This window comes from Chrysemys picta, chromosome 6 (genome assembly GCF_011386835.1).
Source record: "Chrysemys picta bellii isolate R12L10 chromosome 6, ASM1138683v2, whole genome shotgun sequence".
NCBI lineage: Eukaryota > Metazoa > Chordata > Testudines > Emydidae > Chrysemys > Chrysemys picta.
The window spans coordinates 109515552-109538127 of record NC_088796.1 but is presented as its reverse complement, the minus strand read 5'-3'; the positions used below and the strand labels follow the sequence as shown (position 1 = coordinate 109538127).

The window sequence follows — 22576 nt, the reverse complement described above, 5'->3', positions numbered from 1 at the left end:
ACCTATCACTTGATATTGTTTTCCTACAAAATTTGATTTGCAAAAGAGAGAAAAAGCAAACAAAACTACTATACAAAATAAACTCTCTAAATTTATGAGGAAATCATCATCAGCTGCACAAAGCTCAAATGGACAAATTGCCTGTGCGTGACTTTTGGGGCTTGTATGGGCAGAATGCTCTACAATAACCGCACTAATGTGGCCTGCTATGCTTCATGACCTATACAGGCATTTTGGCCAGTGACCACATGCAGTTTGTTGATTCAGTGGCCATGCTGGACTGCCCAGAAACTCCCTTGCACATTGTCAGGAAAAGACCAACTGTGGAGCACTGCTCCATTTTTTGCAAGGGGTACAGAGGTGGTTCTGTTGCATTTCAGATCTTGTGTATCCTTCCTGGGGGGAGGACAAAATTTCTTCACCCAAAGGAAAATTATGGGCTCCCATGGTTTCATTCTTTACATTTTTTAATATGGCAAAGGTGCTGATAGTTTCAGACTACTATGATTGCTGTTTGTACTTCTCCCCATAATTGGATTGCAGTAGCTAAGTATTGGCCTTCTTTTAGGAAAAAGAATATGGAAACCAAGTGCAAAAAAATCATGGAACCTACTATAACATATGTGTATGAAGTAAGCACCTTCACAAACCTGAATAAAAATTAAATACATATGTAACAAGGTGGAAGGTCTAAGACCCTGCAGTCCTGTTCTGTTGAGTCACCCTAGGCATAGGTACTAAAACTCTTTATTGAGATTCAGAGGTATTGCTGTCAAGTCATGCAGGCATGAGGGTCCAATGAGCTCCATTAAAGGGGTTAGCATATCTCTTTGAGCAGAGCAAAAAACTGAGATAGCACAGAGGAAGTCCCAGAGGTATTGTAACAATTGGGCCTCCATTTTAACTTAATTGTGAGCCCAACTGTAAGAAGTGAGTGAAAGGTCATAAAATACCTCAATAACTTAGAATAATAAATGTTGATGGAAAAAAGGTGCAAAATGGAGTCAGAAAGACTGAATTAGTCCAAACAAAAAGGCCTACCTGATATAATTCAAGGGTAGTATAAAGACCATGCCGATAAACAAGAGAAGTGTGGGACCGGAAATCAATGGCCCAGAATTGTTGGACAAAATAATGAAATGGGCTATTTCACCCATTGCTCTTATGGGGGTTCTTAAAAGAAAATACTTGGGAGAGAAAAACACGCTATCAACTACTTTGGATGGGGAGACAGGTGGACCAGAAGAAGTAAGCTTCACCACTGCGGCTGACACATCCTCCGTCTCCTAGGATCCACTGTGACACTGCTGGCCCTTTGTCATCCTGGTCCTGAAAGAAGTCCTGACCAGACGGGGTCAGAGAGAGGACCCAGATGACATCTGCCACCACTACCGGCTTTGATTAAATCCTGAACCCCACTTGGGAACCATGAAACTTTGATTCCTGCTGTCACCCCCCGCCCCATTTGTGTGTCCTTTTCATTCCCCACCTTATTTCTTCTTTGTCCGATATCTCTTTTTTGCCTTTCTGTTTAATAAGAGACTGGCTTAGCTGGCCAAGGCTGTATACTTTGCAACAGTGCTGTAAGACTGTGACCAACAAGGCAGCTAAAAGCAATGCCCTACATAGCCCAATGTTGGTACCAGTTTGCTATGTCTTGCAGTGGTTGATAAGACTGTGCGCATGCTGTGGCTGCATATTTCTGCAGTAAGGTTGCAAGTGAGAATCTACACCAGAGGGAGAAGCTGCATTTTCTACCTTTGCTGTTCTTCTCTCTACTTTCTTGTGTGTGTATTTGTCTTCTACAAAATGGGATCAGACTTTAACAACAGCATCTCCAGCATATCTCAACTAACTCTTTTTCTCAAAAGTTATTACTATCTTTAATACCAGCTAAAAAACTGTTAGGGGGAGGAGAAAACTCTCTCTCCAGCTAAAGGGAAAGAGAACAAGGAGTGTTGTTAAACTAAAACACTTACTCAATACTTTACTTTTCAAACACTTTAGCTCTTTTTCCTTCTTTTTAAGAAAAGATTAAAGAATTTTTAATGTGTGTTTACCATAGAACTAAGATGGCTGACGTCTCTGTATACCAAACCCCGAACCTTGTTTACAACTGTTTAATGTTGTGCAATGACAGGGTCATGTTAACACATTTGACTCTTTGGGCCCATTTCTTCCATCAAAATTGATATAACAGAGGGAAACCAGATACTGAGGTAATGGGTGTGGTTTAAAACACAGGTAGACAAACACCCTAGTGACTGTAGACAAACACCCTAGTACTCTGGGAGGAAATGTCGTTTCAAAGGTGTGTTTTGTTATTGTTTTGAGTTGCCAGTGAAGCCAAACTCTAAGGGCTCAATTCTGCACCCACTGAAGTCAAAGGCTCCCATTAACTCCAAAGATGTCATATCAGGATTTAACTCTGGGACAGTGTGCTCTTCTGAAGACTGTTTAGGGACTCAGCATATTCATACCATACTTACAGTGTCATTACCAGAGAGACAACGTGGGTGAGGTAATATTTTTATTGGACCAATTTCTATTGGTGTGAGAGAGTTGGTGCCATTACTGTTTTCTAATTGATGACTTTGAGATCCTAGAGAGACTGGGATTTGGAGCAGCTCCTTTTTCTCTATTTTTTTCATATTTGTGTGGAAAACTATTGTATTTTTGGAAATGTTGGCTGGAACATATCAAATTGTGCATCCGAATAGAATAGTATGAAAGTAGAGCTAAAAGTCTTCTGAGTCAATTTTCTTTTGGCAGGAATTACCGGTTTATGTTTTTATAATTATGCTAGATAATACTTAATCCTGCCTGGAGAGCAGAGGACTAGATTAGAAGACCTCTCATGGTCCCTTCCAGTCCTACGATTCTATGTCAAACTACTAGATACACAGCTATCAGCGGCACTAACTTTCTAATCTGCCAGGGGGTGCTCAATCCGGTTCTGCATCAGGCCCCGCCCCCACTCCATTCCTTCCCCGGCCCCCCTGCCTTTCCTCCCACTCCACCCCTTCCCGCCCCCGCTCCACCTCTTCCAACAACAACTAGCTCTTATATAGCGCTTTGCCATCACTAGATCTCAAAGCGCTTTACAAAGTATCTATTTATGAAGAATCTTCCAATCTATACTTCAGGATCAGAGTCATCAAATCTAAATCTTCTTATTTATAATGGAGCCTCTCTCTTTCCAAAACTCATGTCACACCCATCAACAGGCACATGTGTGCCCCTGTCCCTCCACAGCTATCCTAAGAAATGGTTAGGTAAATTAGACAGACTATTCTGAAATAAATGGGAAATCTGAATGTACAGTGGAGTAATCTCATTATCAAATCTTTCCTTTTGCTACTTATAGAGATTTTTTTAATGTACCTATTTTTTTCATTTCAGCACCCAATTAGCATTGAATAAGGTTACTGACCCCTTACAATGAGACTAATTAAAATCCAATATAATCTGGAAAAGACTATAAAACTATGGATTATATGTTAGGATAGTCTTAGTTTGGCCAGTAAAACTAGCCTTGGAGGCTCAAGGAAGCGATATAGATTTTTTTTTTAATCTGTGTAAATAGCATTTGGTTTAACTGCAGCTATAATTTCAATTTGTCTTTATATATGTGTGTGTGTGTGTGTGTGTGTGTGTGTGTGTGTGTGTGTGTGTGTGTGTGCATGCACACATGTAGAAGGAAAGTGCTGACTAAATATCTCAGGACAGGAAAAGACCTCTAACTTCAGAGCTGAAGAGAGAACAAGCAGCATTCCCAGATCTAGAAGCACCCAGGGTCACAGGAAGGCCTACTGACTATGCCTTAGAGCTGGTTGAAAAAAAATTGTCACACTTTTTTCCCCCCTACCAAAACAAAAATTTTCCTGAGAAAATTTCTGCTTTCATCAATTTTTTTTTCAGGTTTTTGATTAAAACTGAACATTTTTTAGTGTTAAAAGCTGTTTGGTATTTAGTTTTTCCATGAAAACCTGAAAAAACATTAAAAATGGGGAAAACAATCATTTTATTTGAAATTTTCTATATGAAATAAGACAGTTTTCCTGACTAGCTTTACCATGCATTGAAATGCCTCAGATGGGGTCAGAACTGGCATAGAATGATCCCCTCAGCTGTTTATTTTACAGTGCTCACCATAACACTAAAAGGCACAATAAACTGGATGGGGATGTAGGGAGGAAAGGGAAAAGATGAGATTTCTCCCCTAACTTCTTACTGTCCTGATGGTGTCCGTCCTAAATATAGATGCAAGATTCACTTGTGGCGTATTTCCCTGTCCCCATCAATTTCTTTATTGTGGTTGCACCTCTTGGCTAGCAGCTTTTCTTTCGCAATGATGATTCTCTTCTCTTTCCTTTGTCCTCAGTAATTTTTTTGTTGACTGCTCTTGGTTGTTTTCAGGATAATGGGTTATTTTCTTGATGCTCACTTACTTCATCACAGACATTTTAAAAAGTCATGTGTCTTGAAGGTCACATCATGTGACTCCTGGTTATTTTCCCTAGTAAGTCTACGCTGTGTGCATGCCTGAAAATCATCAATTCCATTTACAAAGGATGGGACTTGGGGTTCAAAAGGCTCTCTCTGACTTGATTAGACACGTTTTCACGCTTTCTTGAACGTGGAAATCTGAGTTAATGATTTAGAAAATACATCTGCTGGGGACAATGTCACATTTTCTTCCTTTATCAAGATAATAAAAAAAAAACATCTTCACAAAGCAGATGAGAAGAAGCATGAGGTCAACATGAGAAATCTATACCTATTGGGTATTATTAATGAAGAAACTGAATCAGGCTGGTAAGAAACATTTTCTGAATAAATTAGAATTACATTATGATGTCTGGTATCACACTTTGAAGCATATGTTATAAATAAAAAAACCCACTATATTTGTAAAGTGATCTTCTGGGATGGTTGGCCTCCGGAGACAACAGTACACAACTCACCGTGAAGATTATCAGCAAGAGGGAACACTGCAAACTCTACATCAAACATTGCACTAATACTCCTTGAATCCAATGCTAACTGTACTGCTAAAGAACCAAAACAAAATTTTTTTTTAAAAAATGTTCCAGAATGGCTGCAATTTTAATATTTAAAATGGTCTGAACAAGGGATATTCCCAGACTAGATCCCCACTCAACCCTGGAAAGAAATCAAGAGAGAAGCAGAGTTAACCTGTAAGAGTATTTGCAGAGGGGCTTTTCCTGGGCCAAGAGAAGGTGAAACATACCACAAAGCCGGCACTCTCACCTGCATCCCCATTTACTGGAAAGGGCTCTGTGCTACACTTCCTCATGGAGACTGGACTCCATGGAATTTGTAAGGCAGGGCTCCCTTGGACATGAATGGGCAAACCCTTTCTCTGCAACATTTCCCTCTCCCAAAGCAGATGATATGTGAGCAGTTATCTTCACTAGAATTCTTGAAGTGAATTCTGCTTCAAGAAGTACTAAATTAATGTATCTGCACTCCTGTCTGTGAAGAAGGCTGTGTGCAGTGATGTGTTTCAAGGGAGGGGAATGCAGAGAGGCCAACACTAAGCAGGATAGGTTTTCCCTGCTCAGATTGTGGGGATTCGTAGGGTTCACGCTATTCAATCCACTTATTCCTCCGCCAACCCCAATGAACACCACTCCCACTCTCCCTTGTTACCTCAACACATGCCATCACCACCGCCATGACTCACACTCTCTCCTAGACACCCCTACAACTACACTGACTTACTCTCCCAGTCATCTTTTCTCTGACACACACCAATTACATTCAAAATGAGCTCCAAAAAACTAATTTCACTCGCTCTCCCAGTCAACCCCCATCCCTACATAAGGCATACACTACACCCTTGCTCAGCCACTTCCCACAACACACCAACCAATCCCTTCAGGGCATGGGCCTTCTCATATTATTCTCCGGCAAGTGTCTAGTTCAATGTTTGTGCTACATAAATAATAAATAGTAATAACTTTTAAACTGAGCAAAAGTGAAATGCTCATTGCAGGGGGAGATACATGTACAGTAACACCATGCCATTTTATAGTCACTTCTCTGACCATAACCACACTCTGAGCTGAGAAAACTGGACAACACTGTGTCATATCTAATAGCATAAAAACAATCAAATGCCAGCCAGTTTGATTGTACTATGAAGAAATCCTGCAAACCTTTGTTAGTTGCCATAGCTTAAAGGCATCTTACCCACAAGCACAGAGGCAACTGCCATCATTACTTAAATTTGGGTGTAACAGTCCGAGATCAGTAGTTTTTGAATGCCTGCTTTCTGTAAACGTGTGGGTCAGGAAAGAGACAATGGGCTAAATTCTGTACTTAGTTACACTGCTCTGAAGCTGAAGGAACACATCAGTGCTATTCCTGATTTATGCCAGTGCAACTGGGCACAGCATCTGGCCTGATCTCTTCAGCATCATTCCCCTTCTAGAAGTTGTACCAGTGATGGTGTCCCAATTCCTGCCCAAGAGCTCAGTTGAAGAATGAGTTTCCAGAAGGTGCAGAACAATTCCCTCATACCCCTTTTCTAGTAGCCTGTCTCTCTATGGGAAGGAGTGACCAAAGTCTGCAAGTTCCTTCCTTAGCATGGAGATCTAGCTCTGTGGTGGCAACATTAGATGAATGGTTGAGCACAAAAGACCTTGGCTTCTCAGGAGAATAAAGCAGACAGATTTTATATACATAGAGCGTAAAAACCAGTGAAACAAAAATACCCCAATAACACAATTGAGATACACAGAAGATAACAGGCATAAAAATAAACAGTCTCTCTGTGGTTACTGACTTACTATTCGATTGTTTTCATGAAATAAAATGAGAGTTGAACAAGTAGCAATATTCTCTGTGTACACAGGTTAAGAGATACAAGTCCCACATAATGGGGCTGGTAATGCAGACCGTAGCATTATTTCTTTGATTCCCTGAAGAAAGTTGTCATCTTAAATAGCTTTAATTAGACTTTACATTTTATTCACAGACTGAAATCACATCATGAAATTGTTTCAAGTCTTTACAAAGGCTAAGTACTGCACAGTCTTTCTATTTAAGACAAATTAAACCATAAACCTTTGTTTCTGTGAGGCTTCTCTAAAGGATGTGCTGTTAAGTATAAAAAAGAGTCTGAAGTAATAGGATTAAACTCTGTCATGCTTGTAAACAATTAACTTGAGATAATGTAATGATGAATAGAAAATGCTGATGAAGCTGTACTATCCGCTTAAATCAATGACTAATGTTTTGAACTATGTCAGGATGAAATGAACTAAAACAGCTATTGGATGCAAATCAAAAATGTTCTTTCTGAGAAAGTTCTCTTGTAACAAGATACATATTGGTAAGGAGATTACAAAACTCAAACGGCGCCATGGAATAAATACCATGTAGTATTTAGAGCTCATTGAAAAAAGAGCAGTATTCAGCAAAGACACTTTTAATAATACTGATAAAATGAAAAAATTTCACTAGGGGACAGGAAAATATAATATATTGCAAAGTAGTTTAAGGAACAAAGGGAAGAGGAGAAACTTAGGTGGAGGAGAAGATGGATTGTTGGCATGGGAAGGTACATGGGTTGGGGCTGAGAATGGGTTGATGGGACTAGAAGAGTACAGGAAAGAAATGAATGGAAAGGAGAGGAGATATAGGAGTTCCCAGGGCAGAAGGCAATAGAGAGAGAGAAAACTTTGGAGAGGATAACAGAATATGAGAAGGGAACAGAAGCAGGATGACTGAACAGACGGAACAAGGAAAAGGACCATGGAATGGAGAGAAGGGGAGAAAGTGAAAAGGGAACAGAGAACAGAAAAAGATGGAAAGACTTAGAGCTAGAAGTGGGATCTAGGAGTCAGTGGTGTGGGGGAGGTGAGGGCAGGAATAAGCAATAAGGAAGGGGGTAGATGCAGAGAGACATAAAATTATCTCTAGGACAGAAAGCCAGGGCAGACAAGCAAGGAAAGAAGGTTGAGAAAAGTGGAAGTAGGGGCCAAAGAAAAACAAAAAAAGTTACTATCACTTTCAAATTTTCTAAATTGGTCAACAGAAAGACTCTAGGCAAGGAAGCGGCTGGAAGGGTAGAAAGAGATAAAACACAGAGAGCCACAGATAATAACAGCACAATGCCACAAGTATGACAACAATGCATTCTGATGACAGTGTCATATTGACACAATATTGCAAAACAAGTATTGAAGTGCAATGTGAGGACATCACACTGATAATTGTGTGGCTCTCTGAAACTCAATTTATCCATAAAGCAGTTCTCTAGCTCTTCCAGGGTGAGTAAAGATATAAAGTACAGCACTATGACGTATATTAAAGGAATTCCTGAATGGAAGTAATATTAATGTTAATACCTAGATGACATACTGTAAATTCATAGTGTTCCTATTATCTATGAACTAAAATACTGCTTCAGACAAAAACATTTTCAGTTTAATTTTTTTAAAGCAAAATAATTTGGTGGGAAAACAATTTTACTACCAGAATTTACATTAAACAACTAAGGACCAAATCCTTCACCTCTGTGCAAAAACCAAGCCCATGGACATTTTGCAAGGGCTCTCCAGAGAGACATGTGGCATCTCCTCTTGGTCTTGGAGTACCAGTAAAGCAACTGTGTCTGTGCTAGCATGGCCTCCCAGCTCTTGTAGCATCTGCAGCCCTAACATATTTCTTCACTGAGCAGTTTTGGGTTGTAAGCGGATCCACAGTCCATGTTGTTTACTCTCTCAAAATTCCCTTCAGCTTTGCTGTTGAGACAGCCACTCAAATCTAGAGACAGCCATTCAGCCTGCCCTCTCTACACCCTGTTATCCTCATTATGCATTGGTTCTTCTGTGTCTCAGGCACGTTGCTTGCGGATGGGAAGGGACAGGAAATCACCCTAAACATTTGGTTTTGTTTTATGAACAGAACATAATACAACTGCAGTGTGACAGAGAGCATGAGTAACCAGATTGCAGTACACCGCAGTTGCCCTTAACTGTTCAGTAAGTATTTAACAATATAAATTTGTCAGAATGCCTTCTACAGCTAAAATCATGACCTACATAGTGAATGCCAATTTAGTGGTAACTGGTGACTCAATATAAAATAAGAATATTAGCAGTTTCTTGTCTTTTTTTTCCCTAAGATTTTTCTTATATGCACAGATTTATTCCAATGCCCAATCTAATTTTAAAGGTGCTAAACTGCCCAACAGAAATAATCAAGCAGTTGTGATATGATAGATATTATTTACACTTGATTTTTTTCAATTGCTAGTATTATGCAAATCCAAACACAGATCACAGATTTTTAGTCTTAGATGCCTCCGAACAAGAACTGGAAGCCTTTTTGTACGTGCATTTGAAAAATATTTTATTTCTCACTATTTTTAAACCCTCTTTTAAAGTTTAAAATGAATTTTCTATTTGTGCTAACTTTATCTGTTTGTGCTTAACAAATATGGGGCAGATTTCTACTCTCAGATTTACACAGATCCATACGTCAGATCTCATTTCTGATCTTCTGCTCCCTTCTAGTACTATAGAGCTTCACCTTCTTCTCTCCGTGCATGTGTCCCTCCCAGACACATCCAAAAACAGCACAATATCAGAGATGAGATTCAACTTGCACACCGGAGCAGAATTCTGCCAAATGAAATTTTCCTCAGACAGAAATTGAAATGAACATAACCAACTTGGGTTTACCTCCTAACATGGCATTTAATGAAAAAATTTCATTTCATTATCCGTTTACACAATATTCAGTGTTGACTGTGGAACTCATTGCCAAAGAAAGTTGTTGAATCCATGAACTTAGAAAGATTCAAAAAAGGGACTGGATGTTTAAAGGTATAACAAGAATACATCAGCTAATGCTAATAAAACTTTTGGAAGAGATCTTTAACCCCTTTATTTAGGCCTTAAGTCGATTTTTAACTTTTAGAGATGAGGGAAGCAGATTATCCCACATCTGTCTACAGCTGGGTTCTTAAATCTTCCTCTGAAGCATCTGGTCCTGGCCACTGTCAGAGACAGGATACTGGACTAGATGGATCTTGGATCCACTTCAGTCTGGCAATTTCTATGTTCTTTGTTTGTGCAACAGCATCAATAACAAAGCTATCACAGTTGTGCAAATAGTGCTTGTTTAGGCACTGGACTAGGACTCGGGAGATCTGAGTTAGATCCCTGGCTCTCCCTTTGTGATCTTGGGCACATAACTCAATCTCTCTGTACTTCAGTTCTTCACAGGAATGATAAACTCATTAATGTTTGTGAGGTCCTCAAACATTACAGAGGTGGGGGTCACCATACCTAGATAGATTGTTAAGTACTACAGTTGCAAAATACAAAACACACGTCTGACTGAGACGTTCTAAGCACCTGATGTTATTATTTGGGGATGGGGTGCTGTTTTGTAGCTGGATAGATTTCTCAATAGAGAATTTTAGAAAGAACACAGGACTGGATCCAAAACCCATTGACATTAATGGGAGTCTTTCAATTGACCTCAGTGAGCTTTGGATGAGGCCCAAAGGTATTTAAAATAGTGAACAATGATTCTCATGTGGTTATAACAAATGCAATATAGTCCAGCTGCTGGGCCTGACCTATGTGGATAGTGCCACTCTGAAACATATTCCTGTAACAATATAAAAGCATTCATTTCCATGGCAGCTTGAAAACAAATGCAGCTGTCAAATGAAATACTAGGTAGCCTATGTATTTTCCTACCAGGAATGTTTATTTTTATTTATAGTCTGACAAAACAGTGTAATGAAGTATTGACGCTTGAAAAAGAAACACTTATTATACAATGTTAAGCCAGTATATTAAATTTAGCAAGTTAGATACATAAAAGAACTCAGACATATATCAATAGAAAATCTCTTCAGAAACCGGGAGTTAAATTGTTAGCATATTGCTTATTTTAAGTTAAGTAATTTTAACACAAGCAAACATTTCAATTTATGTTGCTTTGGTTGTCGTAAACTGAGGCCTGAAAAGTTTATAAAGGTAGGTAAATCACCTGGTTGAGTCAAAAAGCTATGTGTGCGTGTAAGCCTATCACTGGTATTTTATATGGCTATAATTATGTTTTATGCATTTAGGATCAATAGCATTTTTAAAGAGTTAGTCACTTTAACCTCCTCAGGTTATTTATGCCATTAAAAAGGGAAATCAAACATTACAGTTAGCATTTATGTTTTCTCAATCCCTTTAAGTATTTCTTTACCAGGTAGAATCCTTTTCTGCAAATACTACACTTGCAAAAGTATTATTTAGAACTTTTCTTTTATTCTCATAATTTTTATTTTAAAAAGTTAGTCTACTGGGTAATTTGATTAATCTTGTTTAACTGAGTGTTATTTCTGTGGGTTTTTTTTTTTTCTTTTTCACATTTTGATCACATCTTCAAAACATGTTAATTTCCAGGGTCAATTGTTAAGGGGAATCTGGCAGGCCTTTTCAAACCCAGTCATCTCTTAATTCACTTATGAGTCAACAAATGGATTTATTTGAAATTAAATGTTCTTCTCTTTTGAGTTACTCAACTCTCTTCCCAGCCAACATACAGTGACAAATTATTTTCCTTGCTTTAGAACTAGTTTACTTGTGACTTTAAATGTACTTTGGAGAAAATGGTAAACAATTCAGAAAAGCATCACTGCACAGTGGTTTGGTTTTTGTTTGGCTGGTTTTTATACTATTTACCTATCCTCTCTTTATGAAGTTGTTGTTGTTTTGTGTGCTGAACTTCAACAAAGCAACAGCATGAGAATCTAACCAACAACAGAGACAACTCTAATTTTAGTAAACTCGTTGGTGTTCAGCTAGATATTTCTATAAAGTAATGTGAGGAAATGTAACTGACACCACTGAAAAATTTAGTCAATACCAGTTAAATGAGCTCCATAGGTGGAACAAATGTAAGATGATTATTATATGCAAATTTTTCAAGGCAATCATTTAAATTTTCTAATATACTTGAGAAACTGTGTCTGTGTTATCAAAGCGTACAATATGCAGCTGCAATAAATTAGGCAAAGAGGGAAAGCTCAACCAGTGGAATTGTGTTTTCCTTCACCGAGCATTTACTTGGCTGTGCATAGCATATTAGAGAATTGATTACACCTATAAATACCGTCACTACTATATCCCATGTCTGCAGGTTTGGAGTAGCCAAAGATAAGGTGTTCACAATGTAGATTAAAACACTGCACAATTTAACATATAGAATGTTAAGAATGAAGCAACTATGTCTTTGCATACAAGATACAAGGACTGAAAGTCCTCTTTAATTTTAAAGCCAATTCAATATACAAGATCTATCAAAGCTTACTAAAGGCAATTTTTATTTTCATTTAAATGGTCCCACTTAAATATGTAATCAATTATATTACTGACATCACTAATACATGGTGGCCAGCTGTGTAGAATAAACTGAAAATATGCCTTAATTCCAAGAAACAGCTTGGGTAGGTAGTGAGAGGTAGTCAGTGAAAAAAATCTTCTGATGGATAATCTTTACTTCTGTTGTTTTAGCACTTGGGAAACTACACAAACTGTATAGAGCCCATCATCTTGGATAGCCTAGTTCACTCACCACAGGGAAGCACACTACATGATCAGATCTTTGCAAAACTGTCTGTCAAAGACAGCTACAACTAAAACCTTGTAATTTATACTACCATGTCCATCTACAGGCAACAACATTTGAGTTTCCAGTAACACAAGTACCTGAAATTCAGTTATTGTCTGTCAATGACTTCCAAAAAAATGTGTTTAGTTTACAAGTAAAAAATTGGGTTTTCTAACTGCCAGTTCTGCATAGTCAGTCTGAGACGAGAAAGCCAAGCTCTGTTCTTTCTGGCTCGTGTGTTATCAGCATCATTAAAGATTTGGCAAATAAAAATGAGTTATCCATTATACTGATAATGTGAGAGCCAGACAAGAAACCATCTCACACTCCCTAATAGTTGTGCTGTTAGGAGTAAAAAAGTAGCAACATTTTTTTATCAAAAAAGTAAGTAGATAAGACTTGGCATACACACAAGGAGCAGATGTGTTGAGTAAGAAGTTTCCCTCTTGCTATATATGACCTTGTCTAGCTTTTAATGCTTCAGGTTATTGAATTACTGCAAATGAACACTGAAAAAGGATGATTATTACATGAATTTAAAGCTATTAATTTAATTGACAAGAAGTGGTAAAATTATTACATTAGCATTTAATATTTAATGAGTTTAAATTGTTAAATAGCTACTTACCTTCTATTGCTGAAAGTAGAACACGAGAATGGTCATATGCAATCACATTTGCATATCTATTCTTTGGTTTGTTTACTTCCAGGTTAGAATGCTCCCACGTGAACTGCTGGCCAGGGTCAATTGACTTAAAAAAAAAAAGAAAAATAATTAGCTTAAAACCACAAAAACATGAATAGTACAGACAGCAAACAATACACTCCCAGTTTTACTTTTGGTTTATAAAAAGTCCACACAGCCAGAGATTATTCATATATCACTGCATGACACAAAGCTTTTAGCCACAGCCTAAAAAGTACTGCACTCCATCATACTGACACCTATTGACAGTTACATTTGGGCATCTTCCTTATATAGCCTCTCATTTGTTCTTATATGAAAGAGAAAAACAGGAGAAGCTCTATTTCTACATGAAAGGAGGGACAGAGAGTATGAAATAATATGGACACATCAAAATGGAAATATCATCTAGGGATAGCTAATCATGGTTTCTGAGATTTTAGCCATGTTTTGAATTGTAAACTATAGAAATACAGTTTATTCATTAGTTTTCAAATCACATACGGACTAAAAATAGACTTCAGCTCCACCCATGTTTTGCAAACATTTTTGCATATATACTAGATTATGATTTAGAAAGAAATGGAATTTAAAAATTATTAATTACTTGTATCATGGTAGCACCCAAAGGCACCAGCTGAGACTGGGGACCCCTTTGTGTTAGGTCCTGTAAAATACACATATTGGGGGCCATAAGGGAATATGGTAGTAGAAACAGATTCTTACTCTCAAAATATCTTATAAGTTTATAGATAGTTATACAGCATGCCTGAAGATAAGAAAAATGTCAAACTGATTCTCACTGTCAGACTATTTTAACTAGAACAACTGTGGAAAGATAAGTCGGGAACACTGGAGTAAGTCAATAATATTAAAAGTACTGTAATCTCTCTTGGTTATATAGGTATCATTCATATATCTATATTCAAGATATTTGTCATCTCTCACTGTAGTTAATGACAATGAGAGAAATATTGATGCCCTCTATATATTTTATTGTCAAAAAGGTGACTTTCAGCTAGACAGTAAAACAAAAAGCTGCATGGAAACTGTTGTAAAAGCTTCTTAGCTGCCCTGAAGAGCTACAGAACAAGTTACAATTGTCGTCAGTCTAGGACAGATCCTTGAATTCACTTTGTTGTAAAACCCAGCCCGTTCACTGACACTAACTTCTACACTAGTAATTAAGAGCAAGAATTTTAAAAGTATATAAACATCAAAAGATAGATGACTACTGGGAATTGGGAGTTAGACACCTCGGTGCTTCTGAAAACCCCACTAGGCACTATCTGCATCTTTAGGTGCCTAAATATCATTAAAAATTTGGCCTTCTGCAGTTCTGAGATGAATAATGCTGGAATTAGGGTTGAATAAGTATCTAGAGATCAATGAAACAATTAAGGCCACTATCATTTATTCTCCTGGGTGATACTAGAAAGAAAATTTGATCTAGTTACAACAAAAGAGCCAAGAAATACTGCAATATGTAAAAGAAATGTAGGGGTTAAACTACAATCGCTGCATGTGAAGACTTAACACTGCATTAGGATTTAAGACTTAAAACCAATTAACTCTGAACTAAGTAATTGTTATGATCCAGAAATTACAGGTGTCATTGAGAAGGGGCCAAACTCATGAAGATTTCTAGTTACACAAGTTTAACTTTTTATGCGGTAGGATATTCTAAGGAGCTACTGATCTTGCAGACATTCAGCACCTTCTTCAGAAATTATTACTCCCCTCTAACCCTTATTTAATTATTTCCCTTAAGCTATGGTTCAACTAGAGATGTGTCAAACTGCCCAAATTAAATTAGAGTAATTAGACTGAATCTACCAGTTCAAGGATACTGTTAATCCTTTCTCATCTAATTTTTTTTTTCATCTGGATACTTTATTTATAACATGAGGCAGTCTACAGTGCCATTGGGGGGAAAAAAAGAATTCTCTTGATTCCTCTTCACAAACTGTAGCCTGTTGCATCACACTGCATCCTGCATATTGGGTTACAATGCAACATAATGAAAACTGAGGTTAAAAGATGAGGCTGACTCCATGTTTGATATATCCCAAACTTACACCAGTTTCTTATAGATCAAGTATCAATTAAAGAGAAGCAGTGCCTTGTCTTATCTGAACTGCCTTTGACTTTGACTTTCCCATTAGTATCTATAATTCAGTTAGATTAAATTCTTGGTTCTAAGAAGTGTATCTAGCATAAATGAGCTTGTCAGAGTGAAAACAGAAAGTTTAGGAAATAAACTTGACTGGGGAGAGTAGAGTAAAATGAAACAACAACAGTATAATTTAAAAAATGGCAGTGTTAATCCAAACCTGTATAATTTATTACATCTCCAATCTAGATAAATAAAAGGTCAGGAAATCCAAGTGTTATTGACTAGCAAATAATAGATTACTTATTACTGCTTACCTGAATGGACTTGGCACAGAAAAAGTAACTGATATAAAGGAAACCCTTGTTCACTGGAATTCCAATTCTTCAAGGGAAATTCAGCCCTCTCAACTATCAACCCCCACCGCTCTTTCTGGAGGCTATGCAATAGATGCTATGAAAAGCATTCTGTGTTCCCTCTGTGACACTACCCAGCGCAGTTGTTATATGGTATAGAGCAACTGATATGGTTAATATTTACAGAGGTTTCTCGGCACTAGTATGCTCTTATGTTTTGGAGGCAACTCTCCCCTGAATGATTCGTGAACTAACTCCATTCCCCACAGGAAATAACCCTAAAAGGGCAGCTACTGGCAGTAAAAAGAAGGTAGTCCACCAATCAATGGTATGAAGTATTCCAAACAAACAGGGGACTCTCTTCATTCCATCAACCATGTTGGCAAGATAGCTAGGGAATGACATACCAAACAAATAAACTGGGCCCTTCAAATATATTCCCCAACCATGATCATAAAGGGGAATATCTATAGTTTTCTGACCATTGAATGGAAAGGGCAAAAACGTTTAGTGACCTACGTGCTATGGTCCATATGAAGAAGAAAGGTCTGTTTTAGGAGCTTTCAAACTGCTTGTTGGAGCTGCAACTTGATGGCACTGAAAATAATGTGGGTTATGTACTAGGCTTACTGCTTTGCTGCTTGTCTTGAAGCTTAAGGTCAGCACCTCTCTATGGCTTTGCCTTGAGTTACTGTAGATGCACTCCATCCAGTGGAGGCTTTTTCAACCTCAAGATCAACCTAGAGGTGACTAGCTCTCCATCATTAATGCCCATAAGAAATTACTCATCACATGGGTCTGGCAGGGGACAGTTTGATTTTGCTCTACTGGAGCACAGCTGCTATGAGAAATACAACCGCCTATATTTTGAAGGCAGGTTTAGTAAGACAGGAAGTAGGCTGATACAAAGTTCAATCTCAGAAACAACAAGTTTTTGGTTATTTTGTCCAGAGAATTGTGGCAATGGAAAGAGATTTTAAAAGAACATATTTTACAAGCACACTTCTTTTAAAGTAGCCTACTAACCACATAGAACTCAGTGGTATACTAGCTAACTAATTCTGAATAGGTACAAATGTTTTCCTGTTTTAGAAAGCTTTTATAGAGGTTGGGGAGCAGTCAATGCCATCAGCTTTGCTTGAGAGGCTCTGCAGATCACACAGAGGTAATGACAAGACACAATGAATTTCCTTAGTTTAGATGTATATTTTACATTTGATGATAAACAAATGGGCAAATATAAATAATGGCTAGATTGTAGTTTTATTGCCTGCCCTGTGTAAGGGGTGGCACATAGCTGGAACTATGATTCCATCCATGGCTTCCACCGTGTTCCATGGCAGAAGTTACACAATACTAGCAGTAGCTTACTACCCACCTCCCACGACCTGTACTGGCTGGTGCACTGGGAGACAAAATGTAGATTCCATGCCCATCTGAATGGGAGAGAGCTACCTAGTGGGTGTACTGAACCTGCTTATCCCTACCTGACTGGACCCCAGATCCTGTAAGGATATGCAGGAGTATTGGGTTTGGTTGCCTTACTCTCCATTTCTCACCTATGTGGCCACACTCACTGGTCTATGATTTGGCTCTTAAAAATCCTGCCGAGCCAAGTTGTAAGTTAAGATCCTGATGTCCGGATGAACTGGATAGCACTCATGTCAGGGTGTGTGTCCAAAGATGATTTAAAGTTTCCCTCTCTATTGGCTGGATCCTGATGCTAACTCTGTGCATGGTTGACAGAGTCTCTTAGTTGTGCAAATGACCACATGAAGCTGAAACTGCAGTAGGAGATCTGACCAGAGTAGAGTGTCTCAGCTACACTTTCATTCTTCTGGACAGCTTTTCTTGTTATGCTGGCAGCAGGGATATGGAATGAGATCAGAAGCCCCATACCAACTCTACACCACCAGAGAATCACCTTTGTACCAAGGATGAGCTTCTCTGTGCTGGTTACAACCACCTTGGGCCTAGTTTCTGCTGGCAATGCAATGCAAACTGATCATTGCCAATGGAGAATCTATTTTTTTTTTTACACAGAAAATATTTTTATATAAGGGATAGTTTGCTCTGTCTAGGCTTATTCCTTGGATTATTATTTTTGTTTGGTGAGTCTAAAGAATGCCTGAACTTCATGTTTAGCAATCAAATGGAAGATGTAGTTGAAGCACTAAACAGAAACAATCTTTAAAAACATACAATTACTGTATAGTATTGTCCTGACAAAAGGAAGGAAGTTTGGAGCCACAATACTTTTCTTTCACCCACGAAAGCTCATGCTCCTATACGTCTGTTAGTCTATAAGGTGCCACAGGACTCTTTGCTGCTTTTACAGATCCAGACTAACATGGCTACCCCTTTGATTCAATACTTTTCTTAGTTGACACAGGAAATCTGGGACCTGATTCTCTCTTTCTCTATACCTCGTGTAGTGATTTACGCCAATGCAAAGTGAGAGTAATACTCTTCTATTCTGATTTTGCAGCATTTTGCTGTCTCTTTGCATTGGTCTGGATGACTACACAAGGTGCAGGGCAAAGGATAATCAGGCCCCGGGGTCTTAACAGTACATCTGTCCCACAAGAGATTTTCTATCCTGCAGAGTGAATTCTATGAATATTAATAAGTTTCTGTAAAATACGAACACTCCCTTCCTGCAGGTCACATAGCATATTAATATTCCAAGACTGTACCCTTTGTACTAAATCACATACAAGGTGTGGTGAGTTAGGAATGGAGGTCAGTCTTCTCACTCATTTCCACTGGCCACTGTCAATTTGCCTGTAACATTATTATAATACTAGCATACAAGGGAGTGGAGAAGAAATCCTCTTTGCAGGCTGCCTGTAGAAGAAGAAGTCTGACAAGCTTGAGTCTCTCTAAATTGTGACTTATTATTATTCTTTATTATCTGTATTTCAGTAGCACCTAAAGGTCCTAATCTGGATAGGGAAACCATAGTGCCAGTTACTGTAGAAACAAATAAAAGGACACAGTTCCTGCCATGAAGAGCTCACATGCTCAGTGTCAATGGATGAGGTCCTCACAGAACACAGACTAAAATTCACCCCTTCCTGCAGCTTTGGCTGTATTCTGCAGCCCTGGGAATGTGAGGTAAGTAACAAAGACATGAGGCAGGACCACACCACAAAAAGTTCATCCAAACTTCTCCTCAGACTAGTTTAGTTCCAGGGCTTCTCCTTCCCTCTTGCTTTCTCAAGCCCCAATTTAGGATAGTGCAAAAGGACCTGCCAAATTTAAAGGAATACTTGAATCCCATTGCTCATACTGACAGCTAAGCACATGCTTAAGTGCTTTCCTGAACAGGGCTCTTTTAATGAATCGGGGTTTAACTTCAGAGACTGACTCATTCTTTTCTCTTCCTGAGTCACTTCTAATATGATCCACTTTGTTTGGCTACAAGGGAGAGTTAGTAGAATAGCTCAGAACCTTCATGTAGGAACCTTAAACCAGCAACTTATCACATCTAGATATTAACAGTTACAGTTTCAAATGGATTTTTGAATGACTTGTAACTAAAATTTGACCAATTTTCTTCTAACGTTGCGGACGGAATCTTCTTTGACTTCAGAGTAAATCGTGCAATTGTCAAGCCAAAACTATTTTCATAGCCAAAGTTTTAAGAGGCTAAAAACAGAGCTCACGATAGACTCTGGCAGGTCCAACTGTGGAGTAAGCTTGAATGCACAATAACTTTAGACAGACAGACCGACCGACCGACCGATAGATGAATGACAACATAGCATCCAACTGAATGTCAGTGAGTCTCTAAGGCATATTCTTCTAGAATATTACAAGATTGCTTTCTGTCGTTTGGAGAGGATATTAGGTAGATGAGTAAAGCATCTGTGTTTTTACCTCACAGTAAAAAGATACATTAGTCAGTGGGTGGAGAAAGTGTAATATATTCCTCAGCATAAAATGATCCAGGACTTTTCTGGGACTTCCGGGACAAAACCCAAGAGAAAACATGGGATTTATTAGCTGAGTGTCCTTCAACCCATTGATTTCAGACAGCAATGTAGGATACTTGTGAGCTATTTTTTTTCTGTTTTGAATTGACCAATGCAGTGATTTGTCTCTCCAACTGAGCCACTTTTGTGTGACTTAATTATAAAAAGGACCTTAACAAATGAAAGTTTTAGTGAGGAGTGAGAGGTGGAAGAGGCAAAATTCATGCCCCTCTCCCCTTCTTTTAAGATTTTGTGACTTGTGAGGAAAAAATGCATAAGGTTTTACTTTTCCCCAGAGCATAAAAAGCTTTATTTTTTAGCATGTATTTTATTAACTCCCTATTTTATTTATGATCTGAAACCTATAGGCTGACACAGCACTAGTTTTGTTTATTTTTAGGGGCTCCACATTCCCCAGTAATTAGTAAAGCATTCCATTGTCATGGCTTGGTCCTCCACAGCCCACACCATGTCACCAGCTGCAGAGAGAAATTATTCTCTCAATAACTCAAGTCACAATCTGCTTTTAAAGATCCTGGTTTAGTACTATCTCAGCTACCCCACAACAGCATATTTCATCCCCTGGGAGAAGATGGGCAGTGAAATTTTGGTTCAGTTGCTTCTGATTCTTTATCTCTGTTGCTATTTAATTGATCAAAAATGAAGACAGGCAAGACGGATAGCAGTGTTTTTTGTGTTTGTTTTTTTGCCAGATAAAGTTATATTTTTGCAGTACATGTTTCCCCATATCGTCTGATTAGGAATTCATCAACACATTTTGACTTAGAAAAGGGCTATCAATTTGCACCATCACTGTTCTCAGAGAGACAATTTTTGTCTTTCTGTTTTTGAAGAAATGAAAGAGCTTGATGCACCGTGTTTGTACCTTACACCTCCTGGTTTTCCACATTTAAAAAAATAATAGAATTTCTTATCTTATTAGATGGCAAAAAAACCCTAATATAAACATAAAACTCGAACAAGTGATTTTCAGCTCATAATCATTGTCAGTTCAAGATAAAAAGAAACAGTTTACAAATATGTCTCAGGATGTGGGTTTAAGTAAATAAATACATGTAATTAATTGATCATATGCAGAGTTGGGCATGCCCGCTTTATTTGCGATTGGCCAGCCAGATTTAGTAGCTCAATGTATTTAGTCTTTTGCATGGCTCACATGCAAATAGAAGCATGCTATTCAGCACTTCACCAGCTCAGAATGAAGTAATGATGAATTGTATTGGCTCTACTCATCTAATTGCAGGAGACACACTGTCCGATCTATTCTGGCTGTACCTATGGTGCAAAAGTACACTGGAAATTACTTTAAAATCTAAGATGTCACTTATATTTTTCTTTTCATACTTGACAAGTAAACTAGAAACCAGCAGAGTAAACTGACAAACATTACTAGTTTTGAGACTAAATTATAAGATTCCTCCCGCACCCTGCTTTCCTTTCCTCCCCCCAGAAGGTTTTCTCTCTCTGTCTCTTTCTCTCTCTCATTCTAAATGGCAACTCTTTTAAAAATGTTAATACGTAACAAGTTTGAGACATTTTTGGACACTGGATTGCATTTGGAGGACATTGATAGGAATGTGCATGGATTCTTTACTTGTTCATTGTAAAAAAGGAGTTCAGCATTTTATTATGCCTAATGATAATGGGAATTTATAAACTATTAAATAACACTTAATGTATAAAGCTTATCTTCAACTGTTCAATTCCTTCCTCCCCCCTTCCCCCACCCGTCACTCCCCAATGCTTAAGTGATCTAAAGCTGCTTAACAATATGAAAAAAATCAAACAACAGATGTCTTTGTCGGCCATTCACCAGTTGTATAGCAGGATGTGTTCATCACTGCAACATATTATACTCCCTGTGCACTTCTTTATGATGAAGGGCCAGATGGCTTAATCCATTGATTAATATTTAGCTCTGCATATGGATATAGTTAACACAATTTCTGTCAAATCCAGGTAAATAGACCTAAACTGTAATTTAATTTTCCTTCGAATTCCCCGCCCCTCAGTTGCCCCACCTGCTCCCAAAAAAATTGTTTTGGAGAAAGAAAGCTAATCTACATTTCTTGGGACTGAACAGCCATGCGGGAACAAAGGGTGAGTAGTATTGGCAGACATCTCAGAAGTGTGAAAGACCAATAACTCATGAATAACAAGTCGGCACTAACAGTTTTAATGAGTGCTCTAATGGTTTAATGGATGGCACTTTAATAGGATTTCTAGTAGATTCATTTGGAAAGCTTGTCTTCAATAAAGCTGTCATTAACAAAGAACTGCATATCTTCACAGCATAGCTGTGTAGTACTGAGGCTTTGTACACATGAAATAACGATATCTGTAATACTGTTATTACCATCCCATGCTTTGACTAATCTTTTAGCTATTGTGTTATAAATGGTTGTCTGTTGGAAATGGGTCTGCTCTGTTATTATGAAAAGACTTGGGAGGGTTTACAACAGTGATGCACCATCCACTAAACCAGTTTGTCACTGGAAGCTGGTATAATGGAAAGCGGCTGTTGGAATCATTTTAAACTTGGAAAACAAAACCTGCTTATGGTGCTGCTTGTGAAGTAATCCACTAAGCTACTTATATGGGGGCAAATCCTGCCCCCCCCCCCGCATCAGTGAGAGCTCTCCTTTCAACACATTGTGGTGCAGGTCTGCTGAGTGGGTGAACAGTGACAGGATGCCAGACCTCCTGGAGGAAGTTCACACACGTCCGGGTGCCATGGAGCTGTGCTCCACTCAGGCTCTCTATGCCA

General features: G+C 38.3%; 1 protein-coding gene across 43 annotated transcripts in view; it reads right to left on the bottom strand.

The window, feature by feature from the left end:
- PTPRD (protein tyrosine phosphatase receptor type D) overlaps positions 1-22576 on the bottom strand; it is a 1673772-nt gene that overhangs the window by 60362 nt on the left and 1590834 nt on the right. For 28 of the 43 annotated variants that reach the window (XM_065549568.1, XM_065549595.1, XM_065549566.1 and 25 more), the window contains 2 exons: positions 13950-14009; positions 13286-13409 (listed from right to left, as the gene is read on the bottom strand). In XM_065549568.1, the coding sequence (XP_065405640.1) occupies positions 13286-13409; positions 13950-14009 (184 nt within the window). The remainder of the gene's footprint in view (positions 1-13285; positions 13410-13949; positions 14010-22576) is intronic. The other 15 variants (XM_065549583.1, XM_065549584.1, XM_065549585.1 and 12 more) reach the window with 1 other exon arrangement.